This window comes from Rhinolophus sinicus, chromosome 1 (assembly GCF_057876585.1).
Source record: "Rhinolophus sinicus isolate RSI-liver-muscle chromosome 1, RSI-T2T, whole genome shotgun sequence".
Classification (NCBI taxonomy): Eukaryota; Metazoa; Chordata; class Mammalia; order Chiroptera; family Rhinolophidae; genus Rhinolophus; species Rhinolophus sinicus.
In genome coordinates, this window is record NC_142501.1 from 73158258 (window position 1) to 73177153 (window position 18896).

The following is an 18896-nucleotide window of genomic DNA, read 5'->3' on the forward strand; positions in this document are numbered from 1 at the left end:
GAAATCAAAGGAATGTTTAAGTGTTTTGTTTCACAGTGCGGCCCCCCCAGGTCAGTGCGCCTTTCTGAGGAGCTTTTGGAAGGGTCGTGGCCTTGGCCCTACAGATTCCACTTCGGTGATTCTAATGCAGGCTGTCTAGGAGCCATGTTTAAGGAAACTGCTGCAGAGAGAGGAGTAACCACCCCGCTTCAGGAGGTGCCTGCTCTGAGGAGTCTGAACGCTGAGGCCTGTTGCCTAGTAACCTTTACTCTTGAGGCATACGTGCCATCTAAAAAGAGATCTTTTCCAACAGCTGTAATGCAGACATTAACCTAGTGAGTCAGCTGGGTAACCGGATGGACTCTCTTTAACGAATAAAACTCGGGTCAGGATTGTCCACTAACTGAAATCACAGTAGCTCTTCCAAAAGGTTAACTGCAAGACACTGAACACCCAAATCAAGCTGCAGATTTATTTCAAATGTAAAAGAAAATGGTTCTTGAAAATGCTGATGAATAAAGCAAAAGGATACCATGCTCTCTTCCTACTAGTCAGCGAGCCTATCCAAGTACAGGGCAATATACAGTACGTAAGTGCTGGCAGAATTTCACAGTAATTTAGTGCTAGATTATCTGTGCCTGGGTTATGTAGAGATCCTCAGTGTGTGATCTGGCTTGTGGGTTGACACCATTACTGAGCGTGAACCAGGGCCCCTGCGCCTTGGCCATAGCCAAATCCCTTGGGCCCAAAGTTCTTCGCATAGCATCCTACAAAAGAAAAGGGAGAGTTAGTGCACGTCCACTTGCTAGCATTGCTTAAGACCCAGGCAACCACAGACCCCCACAAAGTAAAACACATACTGTTGGCAACGCCAAAAAGAGTTCAACTTATTTAAGATGTCAAATGTGCCAACGCAGTAAATGTGAGGGCCATTAGCTGTGAGGGCCACATCCGAGCATTCCGGCTCCTTGGTGTTCAGCTCATGGTCCCAGAGTTACCAGCATGAAGATCAGGCCAGGCAAGTTATATATTTGTCTATTACCTTATATACTGTAAATATAAGGCATATACTCATAGGCTTTGCTTAAAGTTGAAAAGACTATTTGTCATGGGGTTTTTATTTGTTTTTATTGGTAAGGGAGTTTTAAGTGATCAGCAGCTTTATTGTATCATTTAAGATTGTTCTACCGTGTTTCCCCGAAAATAAGACCTAGCCGGACCATCAGCTCTAATGTGTCTTTTGGAGCAAAAATTAATATAAGACCCAGTCTTACATAAGACCCGGTATTTTATATTGTATTGTAATGTATTGTGTTAAAGACCTGGTCTTATTTTAATATAAGACTGGATTTTATATTAATTTTTGCTCCAAAAGATGCACTAGAGCTGATTATCCAGCTAGGTCTTATTTTTGGGGAACCAGGGTATGGTTTTCTGTCATCTGTAAGCATCTCTAGATCTTTTATTTTCAAATAGCCAGTGACGCTATCCCTCCTTTCCCCCATTTTCAGAGTACTACTTTGTTCTTTTCTTTTTAATGCTGGTGACATCTCATTAACCAAGGGCGGGATATTCCTATGGATAGCAATAACTGATATTAATTTTACCTTTACAATAGATTTCACCTTCTTTCTCAGTCAGAGTTGTTGATTCCAGACTCTTCCCACACTTGGCACATCGGAAACAGTTTTTGTGCCAGGGCTGGAAGACACAAATGCGTAAGTTTGAGAGGCTTGTTTCCGACAGCACCATTTAGATGCTCAGGAAGGTCAACCCAAAGTGAGCTCCCCACTTCTGTGGACCTGACCTCCCAGTGTCTACATTCTTGGTCACCCACAAAAGGGCTGAGTTCTGACTTCATTCAGAAGCTGTACCATTAAGGGTCGTTTTTCTAAGAGCAGTCTGAGACCTGTTCACAGTCCTGGTGTGACCTTGAAAAGTCCATCTCCTTACGGCCGAGAACACCACAGCTCAGGTGACATGGAAGTAACTTCCAAATCCACCCACCAAATCAGCACCAGCTGTCCTGGCTTTTGTCCCCACTACATTAAATAACCTGCAGAGTCCAAATTTTTTAACAGCCTGGCCCTTTGAATTAACAGCCTTTGGGAGCGCCTCCTATGAAACCAACTTTCTTTTAGACAGAGATGTGATTTGTCAAATAAGGGTAGCACTTCAAAAGAGTAATGATTCACATGGAAATGCAATTAAGAAAAAATTTAATCCAAGGCATTTATTTATAAGACAGAATGCCTGAGCGGGATGTGGAGGGTGAAAGGGAGAAACGGAGCAGAGAGTGGACATTCACTGTCATTAATGAAAAACAGCACTCTACCTTTCCTGCGCCAATTATCTTCTCGGCAGCATAAACGGAATCCCCACATCTGGAACACTTCTCAGCACCTCCATATTTCTGAGCAAATTTAGAAGTGTTTGGATTTGTTGTAGGCCTGTGAGGTTGAACACTTGTGGAAAGGAGAAAAAAAAAATTAGCTATTCCAATGAGCCCTTATAAGTCCACAAGGCAGGCATAAGGGAACTCGGGGGCTTACTGCTCTACCGTCTCATGGCTGGAGGCCTTCACAGGCCAGCAGAAGGGGAGGAAGAAAGAAATTAATCCCAGGTGCCAGCCAGAGTTATTACTTTAATCTATTTATGGGCGCATTCTTGTTACAAAAAGACCCAAAGTTAAATATCTGTCCTAAATCTGAAATCATCAAAATTCATTTAATCCCCAGGGCTAGCCTCTCCACCAAACTATTACGCTATGCTTTATAAAAACCTATCACAGCACTTAATTTTAACCCAGAGTCATATTAGTACCACGAGAATCACATCTAGCTTTTTACTTCACATGAGACTGAATAATCAGTGTTAACTTCAGCAGTTTTTGCATAGCGGTCAGTTGATTTAGATAGTCTACAATCAAGGAAGTCAAGCATGTTTTACAAATTAATTTTGCAATATATCTTCAGTAGGGGAAAGGGTGAATATACCACTTTGTGGGAAAATGTTTTAGAAAACTTACCTATTACTATGTGATCTATTTATCTTTACTTTCTCTCTGGATTGAGTGGCATTTTTGTCACTAGTACAGGTCACTATTCAGTATGTAGGTGCACCACCTACTAGGCAGAACACCATTCTGGGCTTTCAGAAGACTTAAAGGCCCTTCTAGAACTTTGTAAGTTAGTTGAGTAGATGAGACACAACAACAGTTGGCACTCAGCAAATGGTAGCTCATTATCAATTTTTCCTACTGGAAAAAATTATACAGCATTTTTTAAACCGTGTTTGATGTGGCCACTGGAAATTTTATTCTAAGCAACAAATTCCAGTTCACTGTACTAATTCACAGTATTGGTTTTTCCAACTGTCCCTAGTGTAGGCATATTTTTAAAAAATGTTTCCACAACCTACTCTATATACTTACTGTTACAAGTGATTTTTAAAAGTTAGTCACAGTGATATCCAACACTTCCAGTTCGGAGTTTCCCAACAAAAATTTCCAAATCTGTCACTGATTATGTTAATAAGGTCATACACATTATCTCCCACCCGCATTCTAACAACTTGGTAGTGTAAGGATAAGTGTTACCTCATGTGGAGGTAACACTTGGAGAAATGTTAATCTGCTGAAGGGCTAGAGACTCAGGAAATTGGTGAGCCTGAACTGAAAAACGCAGGTCAGCCTCAATGACAATGTTCCAGCCCATCCAGGGTGCCTTTCCAGGAGATCCTTGGGAAAGGGCTTGGTCCCCATAACTGTGCCACAAGGGTGGTCCAGACCACAGGTGCTCCCAGAGTTTAGTCATTAAGAACGGCTTCTTGGCACAGGACGTCCCCACACCTGCTCCTGAAGGATAAGCAGCCTGTGGCCAGGCTAAGGAGGGGAAGGGGCGAGGGCACTGGTTGAGACAGGCCAGCACCGAAGGCTTGCCCGTTAGTGTTGAAGGAGGAGAAAAGTGGAAGGTCCACTGGTCTTTGTGACTTGAAAACTATGGCCACAAACCCTAACCCTACTTTTGGGGTCATGGATGAATTTGGTTTTGTTTGGGGGAGGGTATACAAATATATGTTTTGAAAGGTTTGAAATAAGATCCCGTGTTTCCCCGAAAATAAGACCTAGCCTGACAATCAACTCTAATGCGTCTTTTGGTGCAAAAATTAATATAAGACTGGGTATTATATTATAAAGACCAGGTCTTATAGTAAAATAAGACTGGGTGTTATATTTATATTATATCATATCATATCATTATATTATATCATATATTTATATATGACCCGGTCTTATATTAAAATAAGACCGGGTCTTATATTAATTTTTGCTCCAAAAGACATATTAGAGCTGATTGTCTGGCTAGGTCTTATTTTCAGGGCAACACAGTCTTAAGAAATGAGTGAATTTTAATCATTTGAAAAAGGAGAGCGAACAAGAACAATGAACTTGAACTAAGACAAAGGTGAGCTGGCTGCTGCCAGTGATGGCATGCAGCAGTGACTGAGTTGGCCCTTGCACAACTGGTCACAATAAGGCACCATGGCTCAGAAACCCCGAGTGTGGAAAAAAAAAACAAGAGAGAACGGTGGGCCTCAGTGTAGTTCACACTGCAATGGAATGAGGACAGGTTTGGGAGCCAAATTGACATAGGTTCAAATCCTGGCTTTGCCACTTATCTGTGTGGGACCCTGAACCTTAGGGTCCTATCTATAAAATCAGCACAAAGTACCTAAACTCAGAGTAACTGAGGATTATATATAACGAACATAAATATTCGGCAGACAATAGGCAATCAATAATTATTATTTCAGTCATGCCATAATGTACCATGCTTAAGATCATAAGCTTTGGAGTTACACTAGGTTTAAGTTCCGGGCTCTACAATTAACTAGCAGTGTGACTTTGGGCAAATCACTTAATTCTCACCGTCTCAATTTGTTCTTGAGTGAGATGGGAAACCATACTGTGTAGGGTTATTGTGAAGTCTCCATGAGCTAATGTATGTTAATACTACATGGTACCCAGCCCACAGAAAGGGCATGATAATGGTCTCGTCCAGGGGAAGGCCATCTTACTGGAGTATTACACCCGTTTTGGCCTCTTCAATATAAAATGGATGTGAAAAAATGTGAAGTTCAAATGAGGGAATTATTGGGTCAAAAACAGAAATTAAGAGGAAATTCCCAATGAAGACATAACGTAGTCTGATCGTGAACTACTAAGTGAAGTTCAGCAGACTTAGCACTTTGCTGCTTTTGCATTGAATCCTTTCAAGTTTAGCACTAATGTCTCAAAGAATCAAAAATGGGGGAAAATTCAATTTTTAAGTAATTTTAAGTTAGAGAAAAGTAATTTCCTGATGAGGAACTATTCTTACATGAAAGGAATGACTGAGGAATTTTCGCTGATCACTTAGTTGCACATGAGAAATGCATTTCATGATTCAGATACCACATTACTTTGTCATTTGACTTCATGACATCTCGTCTCCAAAGTGCTGGGAAATGGAAGTAAGTTTAAGCCACTTAATTTTGAGAACATCATGACTGCTTGTTATACCTTGGAACGCTCTCAAACCAGGACTAGAAATCACTGGCAAACTCACTTTGTTAGGTCCAAAACTGTCAATATTTTGAGCTTAAAGAATAGTCACTAGTTTACACCAGAAAATCTGAGTCTTTTAGTTTATTTAATTTCAGCTAAAAATCTGAAAACTCCCAGATTCCTGTTCACCAAGCAACATAAACTGTTATAAGTCATTTCTGAAGGTGACAGATACGGTCCTAACTCACCTCTCGGGCTTGATGCCCAGCCTCTCACCCCGGTCCATGTTGAGCGTGCCAGCGCCCTGGCCATAACCGTACCCTTTTGGCCCATATTTCTTTCCGTAGCAGGATTTGCAGTAGATCTCTTCATCATGAATTGCCACAGTGGTGCTATCTAAATTTTTCCTGCAAACCACTGAGGGGGAAATAGTTAGAATTTAAAAACGAGGCAAAGATACCATTTTCCTGAGAACCGTGGTGGCACATGGTCTACAAACAGTAAAGGCACACGCTGTCTCCAGTGCCTAGTTTATTCTGCGGTTTCCCAAAAGCCATGAGACAGCGTCTGGACTGGTCAGCTACATTTGACAACTATTTACCTTCCTCCACGGATATGACAGTTGTTTCAGAAATATAGCAGAATTTTAACATCCTGAAGTCTCAGACTTTTCAATATGATTTGCCTCTGGCAGGAGGGAGAGAAGTTTGAGATGGCTGTAATTACACACAAAAGGAACAAAACTAACACTTTGCTCCCAAACTCACAACACTCAAATCTTCTCAGCCTCCTCATACCAAATATTGTTGTCACAACCTAAGAAAAGGGTGGCTGAGTGCCTTGGGAGAGTTGTCTCTGTAGCCCCATCTCCCCAAAAGTACCCATGCATTTTGAAACCAGAATTCTAGTTTTCATCACTAGTCTTAGAAGAGAAAAACTATTATTCTTTCATCTCGCCACCAGCTTCTCCAGGAGTGATAAGTATGTCTGAAAATCATCAAGTGGTTTAAAGTCTGCTTTGTTTTCCCTTCGTCCCAAAGGAGAACACATTCTTTCTTGATGGATTTCTTACCACAGGACATCTCCACGTAGCCCACTTCATAAAATTGCCAAATGGCATCATGTTTTATCCAGACATTATTTCACTCTCTAAAACTTCAATTAAGCTTGAGAATAAAAGAAATTGTGAGGGAGCTCATTAGTAGCACAATCAGGCAGCTGGAAATCCAAGATTAGAGTGGTAGCAAAAGGGATTTTACCCCCACCTAGATGAAACTTAAGAACAATTTCTAAAGTATTTGCATTTGCTCTGTGTTCACATACTCTTGGGGACAAACCTACTGAAAAAATAGATTCCTCAAAATAATAATAATAATAATAACTTAGAAGAAAGGGTTAAACCAAATCTGAGAAATGGTAGCTATCATGGAAGGCATACATAGCAAACATTCATATGTTGTATTTTTATTCTTTGTAGCTGTGATTTGCTGTTGTCTCTTACTAGTTCTCTGTGAAGCAGTTGCAGAATTTTTTTCTGAATATTATTTCATCGTGTAACCAAATTTATTTTTAACCTTGGCAGTTTCTAGCTAACTTTCACTGTACAGAACTATAGATATAGCAAATAACTGCATGTATGGGTGGGTTCTTCATAACAAAACCTTCATTAAAGAAAATTTTGTCATTTGAATCAGAAGATGATTAATGAAGACCCTTCTGAAGTGGCTACTCTCCTGTTTTAAAACTGAAGACTTCGTTGTCATTAGAGGAAATTTGCAGGGGTGAGGGGGCTTTTCTCGTGTTCTGTTTCTCTCATTATCAGGTATTTACTGTCTTCCGAGCATATAGGCATGTGTTGTTTTATGTCCTATTTCCCGTCTGTGTCAGACCCTCTGATGAATTTTCCATCTATGAACAATCGTAGTTCCCAACTTGCCTCAATGGGATTTTCATAGCCTAAATTCCTTTCCCTCAAACTTAGGATATCAATAACCAGAAACAACTCTGAAGAGTCACTACCAGAGAAGACAGAATTTGAGCTTCTAGAGAAATTGAGCTTCTAGACTTCTGAATTTGAACTAAAAATGTGCCGAGAAACAAGCAAGACAGTTTCAAAGAGGAGCCCAGCCAGGAGGAGAAAGCTGGGGTGGATGGGGAACCATCCTGTCACAGAAATCAGAGCCAAGCCCATCCACACCACAAGCCAGAAACTGCTGGGTGCCAGACTACAGACGGCACTGAGCTCTCAGTGGATGAGGCAGGGGAGACACGCGTGATAATAAATAAAGTAAATGCCAAACGGAGGCTAAGAGCTATGGGGACACAGAAGGCCAAGTGTCTTGGGTCACCCGGCTGCCCTTGCTACGCTGAGCACTTACAATGTCTAGGATAACAGACAAGTAAAAACCATTTGTGCTTCTAAAATCATCTTCATTAACAAAAACCATCATTTTTTCCTTAAATAAGTAAATGGAAACTCCTTACACGTAAGTTCTGTCACCGGCCGAGCACTGGGAGATACTTACTGCACAGGAAGCAGCAGCGGTGGAAGCTTCTCCCATCACACTGCACCTCTTCTGCATGGTACACGGTCCTCCCGCAGGCCCCGCACTTGTTTCCACCTCCCCAGACGGGCATTCTGAAGGAATGAAGTACTCATGAGAATGTCCCCATTGCCTTCGATATGTCTTCCAGGCTTCCCCCAGCGCTGCTTACACCCAGGGGACAGCTGCAGATTTTGTTTCTTCATGAACCACTCTACCCACACATTTAAAAGGCCTGCGTTCCTCCAAAATAACCTCATCTCCTCTCCTAAATTACAGGTCTCTCGTGAGGAAACTCTGGCTTTCATGCTCAAGTTTTTTTTCCCTACAGGACAAAGGACCTACATTCAGTACAACGGTACAGGTTACCAGCCACAAAACAAACTACGCCACTAGAATGCACAGGAGTTAGGAGAGGAGAGTGGAGAGCGGAAAAGCAAAAACAGCCCCACACCCACCCCCAGGTAAAACGAACGGCCTAACAAGACTCAGCTGAAGAACTCACACTTGGGTGGAGATTTTTATTACGTTGAATTTATTGTTACCACCACCCAGTTCTTACCATTGAGCATACACAAACTAGGACACACTTCCTAGGGAGGTAAAACGTGTTGCATTGCTCTGTAAGAACAAGTTTTATATTTGCCTACTTATGTGAGATTATAGCATAAATAGTATCTGTGACTAGCACGCCTGCACGCATGGAGCCTCACTGTAACCACAACAAACACCCATCCAGATGGTTTCTGTGCTTCACTAACCCCAAGGTCCTCTCATCCAGCCAACAGTTGGCTTTCCCTCTTGGACGGGGCTGTCAGTCCATACAGAACATGCTACCAAGAACCATTCCCGGCAAAGTGACTTGTTTGTGGAGTGTGTCAGAATGACCTCTGAGCAGTGAGGCAGCTGGAAGTTGAAATCCCCGGCCATCTTGCTGTGAGGTACAGACAACATGTTCTAATCTCCTCAACGAGTTGGTCTGCCTGGACCCAGTTTAAATACTTAGGTCAGAATGGCCCACGGACTCAAGTGCCCTTGGTGGAACAGGAGGCTCTCCAGCAAGGGCAGTGTGTCCCGTCTGCCCTGCCCTGAGTGGAATGTAAAAACACAGCAGAAGAATTCCTTTTTACCCCACCATCATTTTCAGGCTTCCCTTCTGTGAGTGGTATTTGCAGCCCCTGCCTGTGACACCTCCTCGGATGAGTGGTTTGCCTTTCTAGGAAATAGCTGGTTAAGAAAGCTGAGACCTCCTCACTAACTCAAAGCTGGCTAGAAAGAGAAGAGAAAAGGAGGGCTGCTAAGCTAAAACTGAGGAATCTTCAGTCCTTAAACAGGAGGATAGTAAGTTCCCATTGTACATCACTAAGGCTTCCAGAACCCGACGACTTCCTGAACATGGAATGAGACCTTTCCAGAAGAAAGAGTCATAGAGTGAATCACTATGTTGGGCATCTTTCTGGCACACAGCGGTCATTCTCTTGTCCCTCTTCTGGTTAACGCTTTCCCAGGTTTTCTTTAGGGAAGCAACCATCTCTTTCTCGGTCCATGTGGTTTAGAGAGGTACTTAGTATTAATAAAGGTGGTCTCCTGGGGGTGGTCCACCACGCTTATTACCAATTCAAGATAAAAGTCAGGTAAGCATTTAGAAACTTTTATACAATTTTATGCCACAACAATCAAGAGCATGACCAATGAACTCCTCTGGTTGAAGAGTGTAGAGTCAGAGAACCAATCTGTACTTGGAAATTAGCACAGAAAATGGTCCTTTACCACAGACAGTTTGAAAAGCATTGGTTTAAACGGGATTGACTCTACCTTCAACTCCAGGGCTGGGCGTGACGCAGTCATGGCAACCAGTTCACACTGCATTCTGGGCCGACCAGAGTGACTGGGCTGGGAACAGGCACGAGCCCCAAGCCAGTTCAATGGAGGTTAAACCCGGGGCTTTGGTTTAGAACTATGGGAATGGAGGATGGAGTTGCTAGCAGCCGTCTTAGCCACCATGAGGACCTAGGAATGAAGCCAGCACAGCGGGAAACAGAAAGATGGAAAGACGAGGTGTAGACATTTTTAGTTGTGCCTCATCTTATCCTACACTCATCTATGTGAGCCAGTAAATCCCCTTTTTAAGTCATTTGGAAAGGGAGCTCCTGTTTCTGGAAACAAACAACAACAATCACACACACATACACGCACAGAGACCTAACTGACATGACTAGTTATCACTAACCTATCAGTTTCAACTTGCAAGAAGCCTACTTCCCTTATTCAGACTGGAACAAAGTAATTCCAAGGGTTCACAAGTGTTACCAGGCTACTGTGAAGGCATCCACACAATATCCGTGTCTAGCAACAACAGAATGTATTTGCAAGCTTTCCTTTAGTAGTTGCATAAATCTCTTATTCCCTTCCCTGGAGACAGGTGCTCCATTGTTCAAATCCACAGTGAAACCTGAGCCTGACTGTAAAACCTGACACAAAGCCTTGGCTCCAGCAGCCTGCACGGCTTGAGTTGGGAGTGCGTTTAGTGATACTGATTGTGCCCCATGGCTCCGAGTTACCCGTGATCTGGAGCGAACGCTGATGTATGCAACAGACATCTGCTGGAAGTACCCTCCTGATTCCCAAGGAAACCAAAAACCGAATCCAGGCATGCAGGTAATGACATTACAATTACTTAAAACTGGATTCCAAGAATTAGTAGCCCAGCTGGCTTTTAAAATATTTTGTTATTGTTTAGGCATTTTTCATCATATCCGAAAATATACTGCTTAATATCAACCTGGTAGCTTACATTTTCACACATATTTACTTCGGAGCAATCACCAATAAGGCATCAGATTTCTATCAAGACTTACGCTGTCTCTGAATGACATTTAAAAATACATTTAAAAAAAAACACACAACTTATCACTTCGTTATTCTCTATTGAACGAGCAGCTTGGACTTTTTAAAAGAAAGTATCTGCCCTTTCTCTATGTAACTCAAGGTTACTTAAATTTACTTCTTGTAAGTCTAGTTTAATTTCTATTGTACACCGACCCCAGCCAGATGTGAATGCGTCCCCTTTTCAGGAAATACCTATCAAAGGTCTGTGTACATCACTCAGCTTACTGTGTTACAAGTTTCTTCCCCTCGGGGGAGGGGACCGCATCTCTGCATTCCCCACCCATCAGAGTACTTGGCACGTTTCAAACTACTTCATTTCTATTGTTTTATGGAATCTTTCCCTTTTCGACCTGTTAGTACAATTCCCAATTCGATCTAACGCTTCTCAAGACAAAGGTAGCACTGTCCTACTTCTCTTTGTCACATTTTTGGATTCTAAGTAAAATTTCTAAGTCATTAACTTTTTAAAAGTTCCACTCAGTTTAAAAGCTTTCCTAAGGCTTTATGAATGACCCTCTCTGCGGTCCCGGCAAATGGCGTAATAGAAAGAGCATCCTCAGAAAGCTTCAGCTGGATTTGTGTCTTATGTTTTAAGCGGGATAGTGGGTAGTTGAGTGTTCCTTATATTCCCTGTTTTGTGTGTCTGAAATATTTCACAATGGAAAGGAGGAGGAAGGGAGGGAGAGAGTTGATTGATTGGTTTAGATAGACCTGGGTTAACTCGCCTATTACAATGGTTGTACAACCTTGGTCTTCTCTGTACTTCTCACCTATAAAATAGGGAAAGGAAGCTCTCTCTACCTCTTAGATATTGTGAAGAAAAAACAAGATAAACAAATGCCTTGGCAGACATCCGGTCACTTAGCTTGAAGATGGAGGGGGCATCTCCCACTGCCAACCCTGCTGTCAGTATTCCAGGAGGAAAACCCATTGACTAGCACCTATGGTGCAAAGCTCAGAGCAACAAAGAGGGTAAAGAAAAAACTTATCTGATTAGTCACTCATAAACCTTCTTTTCTTGGGACATTGAAACACATTGCACGTATAATGATAGTTCCACTTGTGAATAAGAAATGAAGTTCAAAATTATACTTTTAGGGTGAACTCCTATGGACATTTCCTGCGTTTGGCAGGGGAAAGTGTGATGAGCTTCTATTTCTGTCACTCTTGGCATTGCTATGCAAAAAAAAAAGCCCAAAGCTTCATTTTTCATACACGCATTTGGCTGTACAACTTCCCAACAGCTGACATTAATCACAGCAGACTGGGTTCGCACTGAGCAGTCTGGGCTGCATGCTTCTCCCCAATCCCGTGCATTAATTTACAGAATGGTAAGAGGAGTAATCGAATCCCACTTTACACACATCTCGCAAAAGGGGCCAAACCCAGGCTTATTCCTTCTCAGTCTTGATCTTTGGTGTTCGATGTCTGAAAGAGTTCCAGCACGAGGCTGTATCCATTGCGTTAGATTAAAAGGCTGGTTTACATCGGAACACCTACGTGCCAAATTTCTCTTTGCGGCTTCTCCCTAGTCAAAGACACCACCCCAACTGCGTAAGACCTATACTTACAAGAAAATTACTATCGTCTAACTCTGAGTCACCTTGTGGTAAACTTACCTCATTCTCTAGATAATCAACGAGCCGCAAAATGAGCGCATGAATCATTCTCATACCACCTGTGCTGCAGTCACTGTTTTATTTTAGAATCTCAATGACTTGAATCCATGATTTTGAGTCTACATGTCGCGACTTGCAGTTTAAATGATTCATTGTAATACCAAAGGTTTGGAGTGAATCCGTCTCTAATCCCAGATGCTAAGTGCTTCCAGAAGCTTTGGCATTTTATTACTGCATACTGGGCTTTCTTATTACACTAGAACCTGGTTATAATCCAATTTCCCGAAAGGGAGAATTTATTATAAACCAGTTTTATCGTGAGCCCCACCCATCCAGAGGGGTCACTTATTAATGAATATGTAGGTTAGTAGCATTGTCTCCAATTGGAGTGATTTTTAACAAGGCCAGAGTTTGAGAGCTGTCATTAATTGGAAATTAAGCTTCACTCAATGCCCATTCTAATTTTTTTTTTCCTTCTGCTACCCTTACCACTTGCTTAGTCTAGATACCTGCTTAGGATGGATTCAATGTTCCATTTCGCTCCTTCTACCAAAGCCAAATAGTCAAGCTGGCCTATAAGACAGCTCAGGCTAAGAGTGAATTAAGAGCATGGATTCTGGAGTCAACAGAATCTCATCTCCCTCATATGTACAATGAAGATAACAGTACTTTTCTTATAAAGTTGTTAAGAAAATGAGATGAGAAAATGTTTATAGTAGGCTGTGGGGACAGAGCCAGGAGTGCAGTTTCCAGGCTCTCGGCCGCACATAGAAAGGTGTTGGCTCAGGTAGTAAATGTCCATCAACTGTGATTGGATGGCCATCAGCTGTGGCTAGTTGGCCGTCAGCTGTAACCAGCGAGACATTGGCCACTAATATAACTGCCGTGGCTACGCTAGTAGGAAAATGGGGGCTGGCAAGAAGATGGTGCCTGAGCTAGCAAGAGTGGATTGCAGTTAGCAAGTGAGGTTGGTTGGCAGAGAGAAGTGAACAGCAGGTTGTGGATTCTGTGGCTCCTGCTTCCTGTGTTTCTAACCCAGCCGCCAGCGAGAGTGTATTAGTATGGCTCCCCTATCTATGGCTGAGTGGGTGTTCCTTTTGGCCTCACCATGTCCTGCATTCTTATGTGGGGAGCGGGACCAGAGACTCCACATGCCACCCCGCATGACATAGGCACTCACTTATTGGTAGCCTTTATCATCAATATTTAGCAATGTTCAATTTTTGTTATCAACACTCACCTTCCCTTGCCCATCTCATACACCCATTCCTTCTTGTGTCCCTGTCGTGCAAGGTGTCATGTGGGTTCTCTGCTCCCGCTCCCCACAAGAGAACGCAGGGTATGGTGAGGCCAAAAAGGAACACCCACGGAGCCATAGGTAGGGGAGTCACACCACTATAGTCTCGCTGGCGGCTGGGTTAGAGACACAGGAAACAGGAGCCACACAATTCTCAACCCTCATTGCTCCGCTTGCAGGCTCAGCCACCATCTTCTTGCTAGCCCCCATTTTTCCGCTAGCATAGCCACAGCAGTTATATTAGTGGCCAATGGCTCACTGGTTACAGCTGACGGCCAACTAGCCACAACTGATGGCCATCCAGTCACAGTTGATGGCCATTTACTACCTGAGCCAGCACCTGTCTATGTGAGGCTGAGAGCCTGGAAACTACTTTCTGGGGCTCTGTCCCTACAGTCCCTAATCTCTCCCATCAGGGCAACTGACTTATCTCCCTCCCTCATCCAGCTCACTCCTGACTTCTTTTCTGTATCTCAAGTAATTTTTCTAGCGTAAGGACAGCTAAGAAACAATGTACAATGTTTTACTGTTTATGAAGCTCTCATATAAAGGTAGTAACTCAACCTTTTATGAGCCATATCCTGGGTTAGGAGCTGAGGATAAAAGGGTTATAAAGACAGGTGTCTGTTTCTGTGTGGGAGTTCTACTGTGGTGGTAGAAATATGTAAACAAACAACAGTAGTCCAACACCACTAATGACGTAGAGGCGTGTAGAGAGGACTGCATGGTCTGCTTATACAGCGATGGCAGAACGATTTCATCTTGTAGATCCACTGATAGTGGGTTCCTGGAACTATGTTGACAAAGATTCTGAAGTTCAATCAAGGTTCCACATGAAAGATTATTGTGGTTAACTAATGTCTGCCGTGGAAATTGCACTACCTATGCTACCTCGAAGACATTCCTGGTAGACGAGAAAGAGCATGGAACTTAGAATCAGACAGACAACGTTTAAAAGTCAGTTATCAGCTCTGTGATCTTGGCCAAGCTCCTTCACCTCTGAGCCTCCACTTGTTTAGCTATAACTTGGAAATGAACGAGAACTCTCTCATAGCGTGGTTGTAAGGATCTAATGAGCTAATGTTCGTAAAGTACCTGGCAAAGAGTCTGTGCTCCACAAATGTTGGTTTCCTTTTCCTTCAGGAGCGCTACTGGGTCTGAATGGCTACCAAAAATTCAGTCATTAGGTGACCTGCTAAGGTCACTGACCTCCAAAGCAAATCCAGGCTCAACCCACACGAATATTTGACTCCAGATCCACAAGCTGTTCCCAAAACTTCCGTATCTGATTTAAGGGTTGAGACCATTTAAGTCACCTGAGAATTATCAGTCTCTGAGTTACCAAATTACTTGCATACAGGAACACCCGCCCTTTTGCCCAGTCTTCATCCATCCGACTAGTAGGTAGTAAGTGTGTTCTATGTGCCAATCTCACACCCAAACTTACTTTCAACCGAAATGCTCTCTACCACTCCTCTCTAACCTAAACTATCCTCATTCCAGAGGGAAACCTCCCTTCCACCTAGTAAGCTCTCCTGTGTTCACCCCAGCCTCACCATTAATTACTAATTCTGTATCCTGCTACCACTCACATCTTCCACTTGGATTACAGCAAAATCCTTGACAGCGATTTGGATACTACCTGCCAAATCACATATTGTAATTAGAATGCAACTATGCTATAAACTCAGTCACTCTGATCTCCAACATCTGCCATAGCAATTCACAATCGGTGTCAACTACAAGGTATTTAATTATCCAAACAATGTTTGTGTGATTTTTACATGGAGTCAGACCAAGATTTACATGCCAAGACTACTGTTTATTTGCCCAATGATCTTAGGTTGGTTATTTGATCTGGTAGTTTTCTCATTTTAAAAATGGAGATATGCTTATTTATATCATAAGTCAGTTCTGAGATTAAATATATGTAAAGCAGTTAGAATACTGCCTGCATATGATACATAAAAATAATTGCTACATTGTTATTTACTTATTGTAACATTATTATTTAATCACATAAAGCTTGCTAAGTAGTTTACTGATAGTAACTTATTTAATCCTCATAAAAACTGAGGTAGGCATTTTCATCATCCCCATTTTATGGGTGGGGAAGCTGAGGCATAGAGATAGTAAGTGGCTTATAACTAAAATCAAAACAAAATTATCAATTCAGCTTAAAAATTAATACCAATAAAATTCAAATGAGCTACACTGAGTTTATTTGACTGATATTTCACTAAAACTAAACCACTGCTAGCAACACAAATACAGTACAGGCTTCTATGTCTCTGGCACAGGTTCTTTTTAAATTGGGTATTTCCTGTACTGTCGTGTGCTGAATGGGGGTTCAATTCTCTCTTCACTTTTCTCTTTTGGGAGAGAAGCCACCATGAAACCCTTTTTCCTATAGTGAACTGAGAAGTCCTTTGGCCCTAATGTATCACATGGTATGAGTCAAGGACAATTAGTAGTACTGTTGGCACAATGAGATGGTAAGAAAAAAAGCAAACAACCTGATGATATCCTTTACAAGTGATTCACAATATACATTTATTGGTTCTCCCTCTATGACTTATACCAATGCTTAAAAGTTTTAATAATCAGAACTTGTGCCCAGCTCCTGCACAATTCAGTTTGAGAAAAGTTCCCTACATTAGGGTTCGGAATCCAAGGGTCCACAGATCCCTGGAAATTCTAGGGATCAGTGAACTTGGTACCGTATGGTTTCCTTTATGCACTTAGGAACATTTTGAGAAGGGGTCCAGAGGCTTGACCAGGAAGGTCCACAACACAAAAACAGTTAAGGAACACTAACGTAGGTGATCACGGACCCCAGGGAATCCAGGGATCCCCACCCAACAGAACACAAATATAATGCAGCAAATACCAGCCCAGGAAATGATGAGGTGCCCCAGGAAACCCGTGACTATCTGCAACGGGAAGAGAGCTGGCCTCCTGTAAGCCTTAGGAGATAGAGTTCCCATCTGAGGAGTCGTCTGAGTCACCGCTCTCCTGGAAGAGGCTTTCACTAACCGAGCAAAGCACAGAACAATCTCTAATTACAAGGAACCTCTCCAGGCTGGGCTGGCCTTTGTATATACCAATATATGCCTTACGACAACTCTGCAAGGTCTGTGATATCATACCTAGTTTACAAGATAAGGTAACTGAGGTCAGAGAGTAACTTGCCCAAGGTCATCAAACCAAGTGTGCTGGAGCTGAGATGTGAATTTGGACCCAACTGGCTTCAGTCCTTCCCTTCTCACCATGCCATGATTTGCCAATTTAATCAGGACAGAACTCCAATGAGTACTGCTTTCAGCACAGTATTTAGCAGATACCAATGTCAATATTTGTTAAATACATTTGGAGGAATCCATTAAAAACATGATAGAAATCTGAGATCAAATGTGTATATATTGCTTGAGTCCAATGTAATCTTTGTTCACTTCAAATGCAACCTCACTCATTCCTTCATTCATTCAATTAACCAATGTAGGCTCTGGCCCAACAATATTTAAGGCACCAAGCAAGCAAGGATTCATGGGACGCAGATCCTGTCTCTACCCAATTTCACTCTGACAGAGCAAAAGAAACTAGAATACAGAGTAAAAAGAACCTTGAGAACTACTGATAACGTATCAGTGGCAATCAACCCAAAAGAGTAATGACCAAGAAGACAATGGGGGGAGACCATGGAGGATTTGATAAAATTGATTCTAGTTTGCGATGCAGTTTCGATATTACGTGAAATTCACCCTTTTAGAATCTATTGCCCATCTCTTTCCTGAAAAATTTGCGTCACATTAGCCAATTTTCTGGTTGTCCTACTTGAATTGTTGGCGTTTTAAAGGTAGCGCTTTAAAACAGGTTAATCAGAAAAGTTAAGACCATTCTTACTGAGTATAAAAATTACCCCAAATAAAAGGCATTTGTACAATGAAAATGTGCTTGGTCTGCAGACTGCAAATAAAACAGGTTAAACATTTTGGGTAACCATTTAAACAAACGTCCTAGTGTGGAGGGGCTGAGGTGGGTGCCTCGCGACTTAGAAACCCTCCCTCCCACTGCGGTTGCCTACGTGGAGCTTAGGAACCCACGGTGTGATTTTCAGGACCTGTTGCAGGATTTCACAACCAAGCATTCCTGCTTCCCTCATTTGTAGCTGAATAGTAGAAAGTTCCGGAAAAAGCTGGGAGAGTGATCGACCTGACGTTTCACTGCTTCAACATTTAAGGTTCGGTGCTTGGTGGGCAGAGACCACCAAACAATGGGGATGCCAGGAGCTCTCTACAGCAGCAGGGGAAGGATTCTGAGGTGTGCGGGCTGTAGGAGCCGCCACCTCCCCCCAGGGCTCCGAACCCGCCACTGGGAAGGTCGCCCTCAGCGCGGACCACACTCCGGGCAGAGGAGACCTGGAGACTCGGATCCCGCCCTCCCCTCCGCGGAGAGGGAACCGGCCTCTGGAGGAGGGGGCCCAAGGCTACTAAAAGGAGAAATAGCAGCCACGCGAAACTCTCGACCCCGCCTCCCTCCCAGAAAACCCGTAGGATTTCAACAACTGGTGTGGAGGTCACGCACAATTATTTATCTGTCCCGCGGGCCCAGGATCCGAAGACAAAGCCGGGGCGGCCGCGGGGAGCCGGGCAGCTAGGCGGAGTCCCGGGAGTGGGGGCGAACCGGGGAGCAGGGCTGAAGAGGCTGGAGGCTGACATAGGGTCGGTGATCGGGATGTCAGGGGAGATGTTGGGGGCGCCAGCAGGGTGGCCTGAAGCTCCTGGGAGATTGTGGGGACCTTCCCTCCCACGGGGTTGGCGGAGACACCCCCAGCGCCGCTACTCACTCGAATCCCAGGCAGGACCAAGCACCGCCAGCAGAGCTAGCGAAGCCGACTCGGACGGAGCGCGCTGTGAGTCCGGGAGCCGGGGCCGGGACAGTGCCGGCACCTTAAAAAGAGCCTCGGGTGGGCGTGGCCTGCGCGAGCCCCGCCCCCACCCTGTCGTACCCCCTCCCCCCCC

At 43.3% G+C, this 18896-nt stretch overlaps 1 protein-coding gene across 2 annotated transcripts; it reads right to left on the minus strand.

Annotated features, from left to right (window-relative positions):
• Window positions 1-437: 437 nt before the first annotated feature.
• CSRP2 (cysteine and glycine rich protein 2) lies at window positions 438-18861 on the minus strand. Of its 2 annotated transcripts, none has more exons than XM_019755032.3 (6): window positions 18722-18861; window positions 8053-8165; window positions 5776-5944; window positions 2315-2444; window positions 1587-1680; window positions 438-746 (listed from the first exon to the last, which is right to left on the minus strand). In XM_019755032.3, exons 2-6 carry the CDS (start codon window positions 8162-8164, stop codon window positions 670-672), a joined length of 582 nt encoding a protein of 193 aa, XP_019610591.1. In that variant the 5' UTR covers window position 8165; window positions 18722-18861; the 3' UTR covers window positions 438-669. The 2 variants fall into 2 exon arrangements, with proteins under 2 accessions (XP_019610591.1, XP_074181486.1); XM_074325385.2 differs by lacking the exon at window positions 18722-18861 and adding an exon at window positions 11685-11703.
• Between the last annotated feature and the right edge of the window lie 35 nt (window positions 18862-18896).

Coding starts and splice junctions, on each gene's coding strand:
- CSRP2 (XM_019755032.3), bottom strand. CDS start 8,164: ATGCCCGTCTGGGGAGGTGGAAACAAGTGCGGGGCCTGCGGGAGGACC. Junction 2,445..5,775: donor CTGGGCATCAAGCCCGAGAG/GTGAGTTAGGAC, acceptor CCTTTCCACAAG/TGTTCAACCTCACAGGCCTA. Junction 747..1,586: donor AGGTGAAATCTATTGTAAAG/GTAAAATTAATA, acceptor TTTCTTTTGTAG/GATGCTATGCGAAGAACTTT.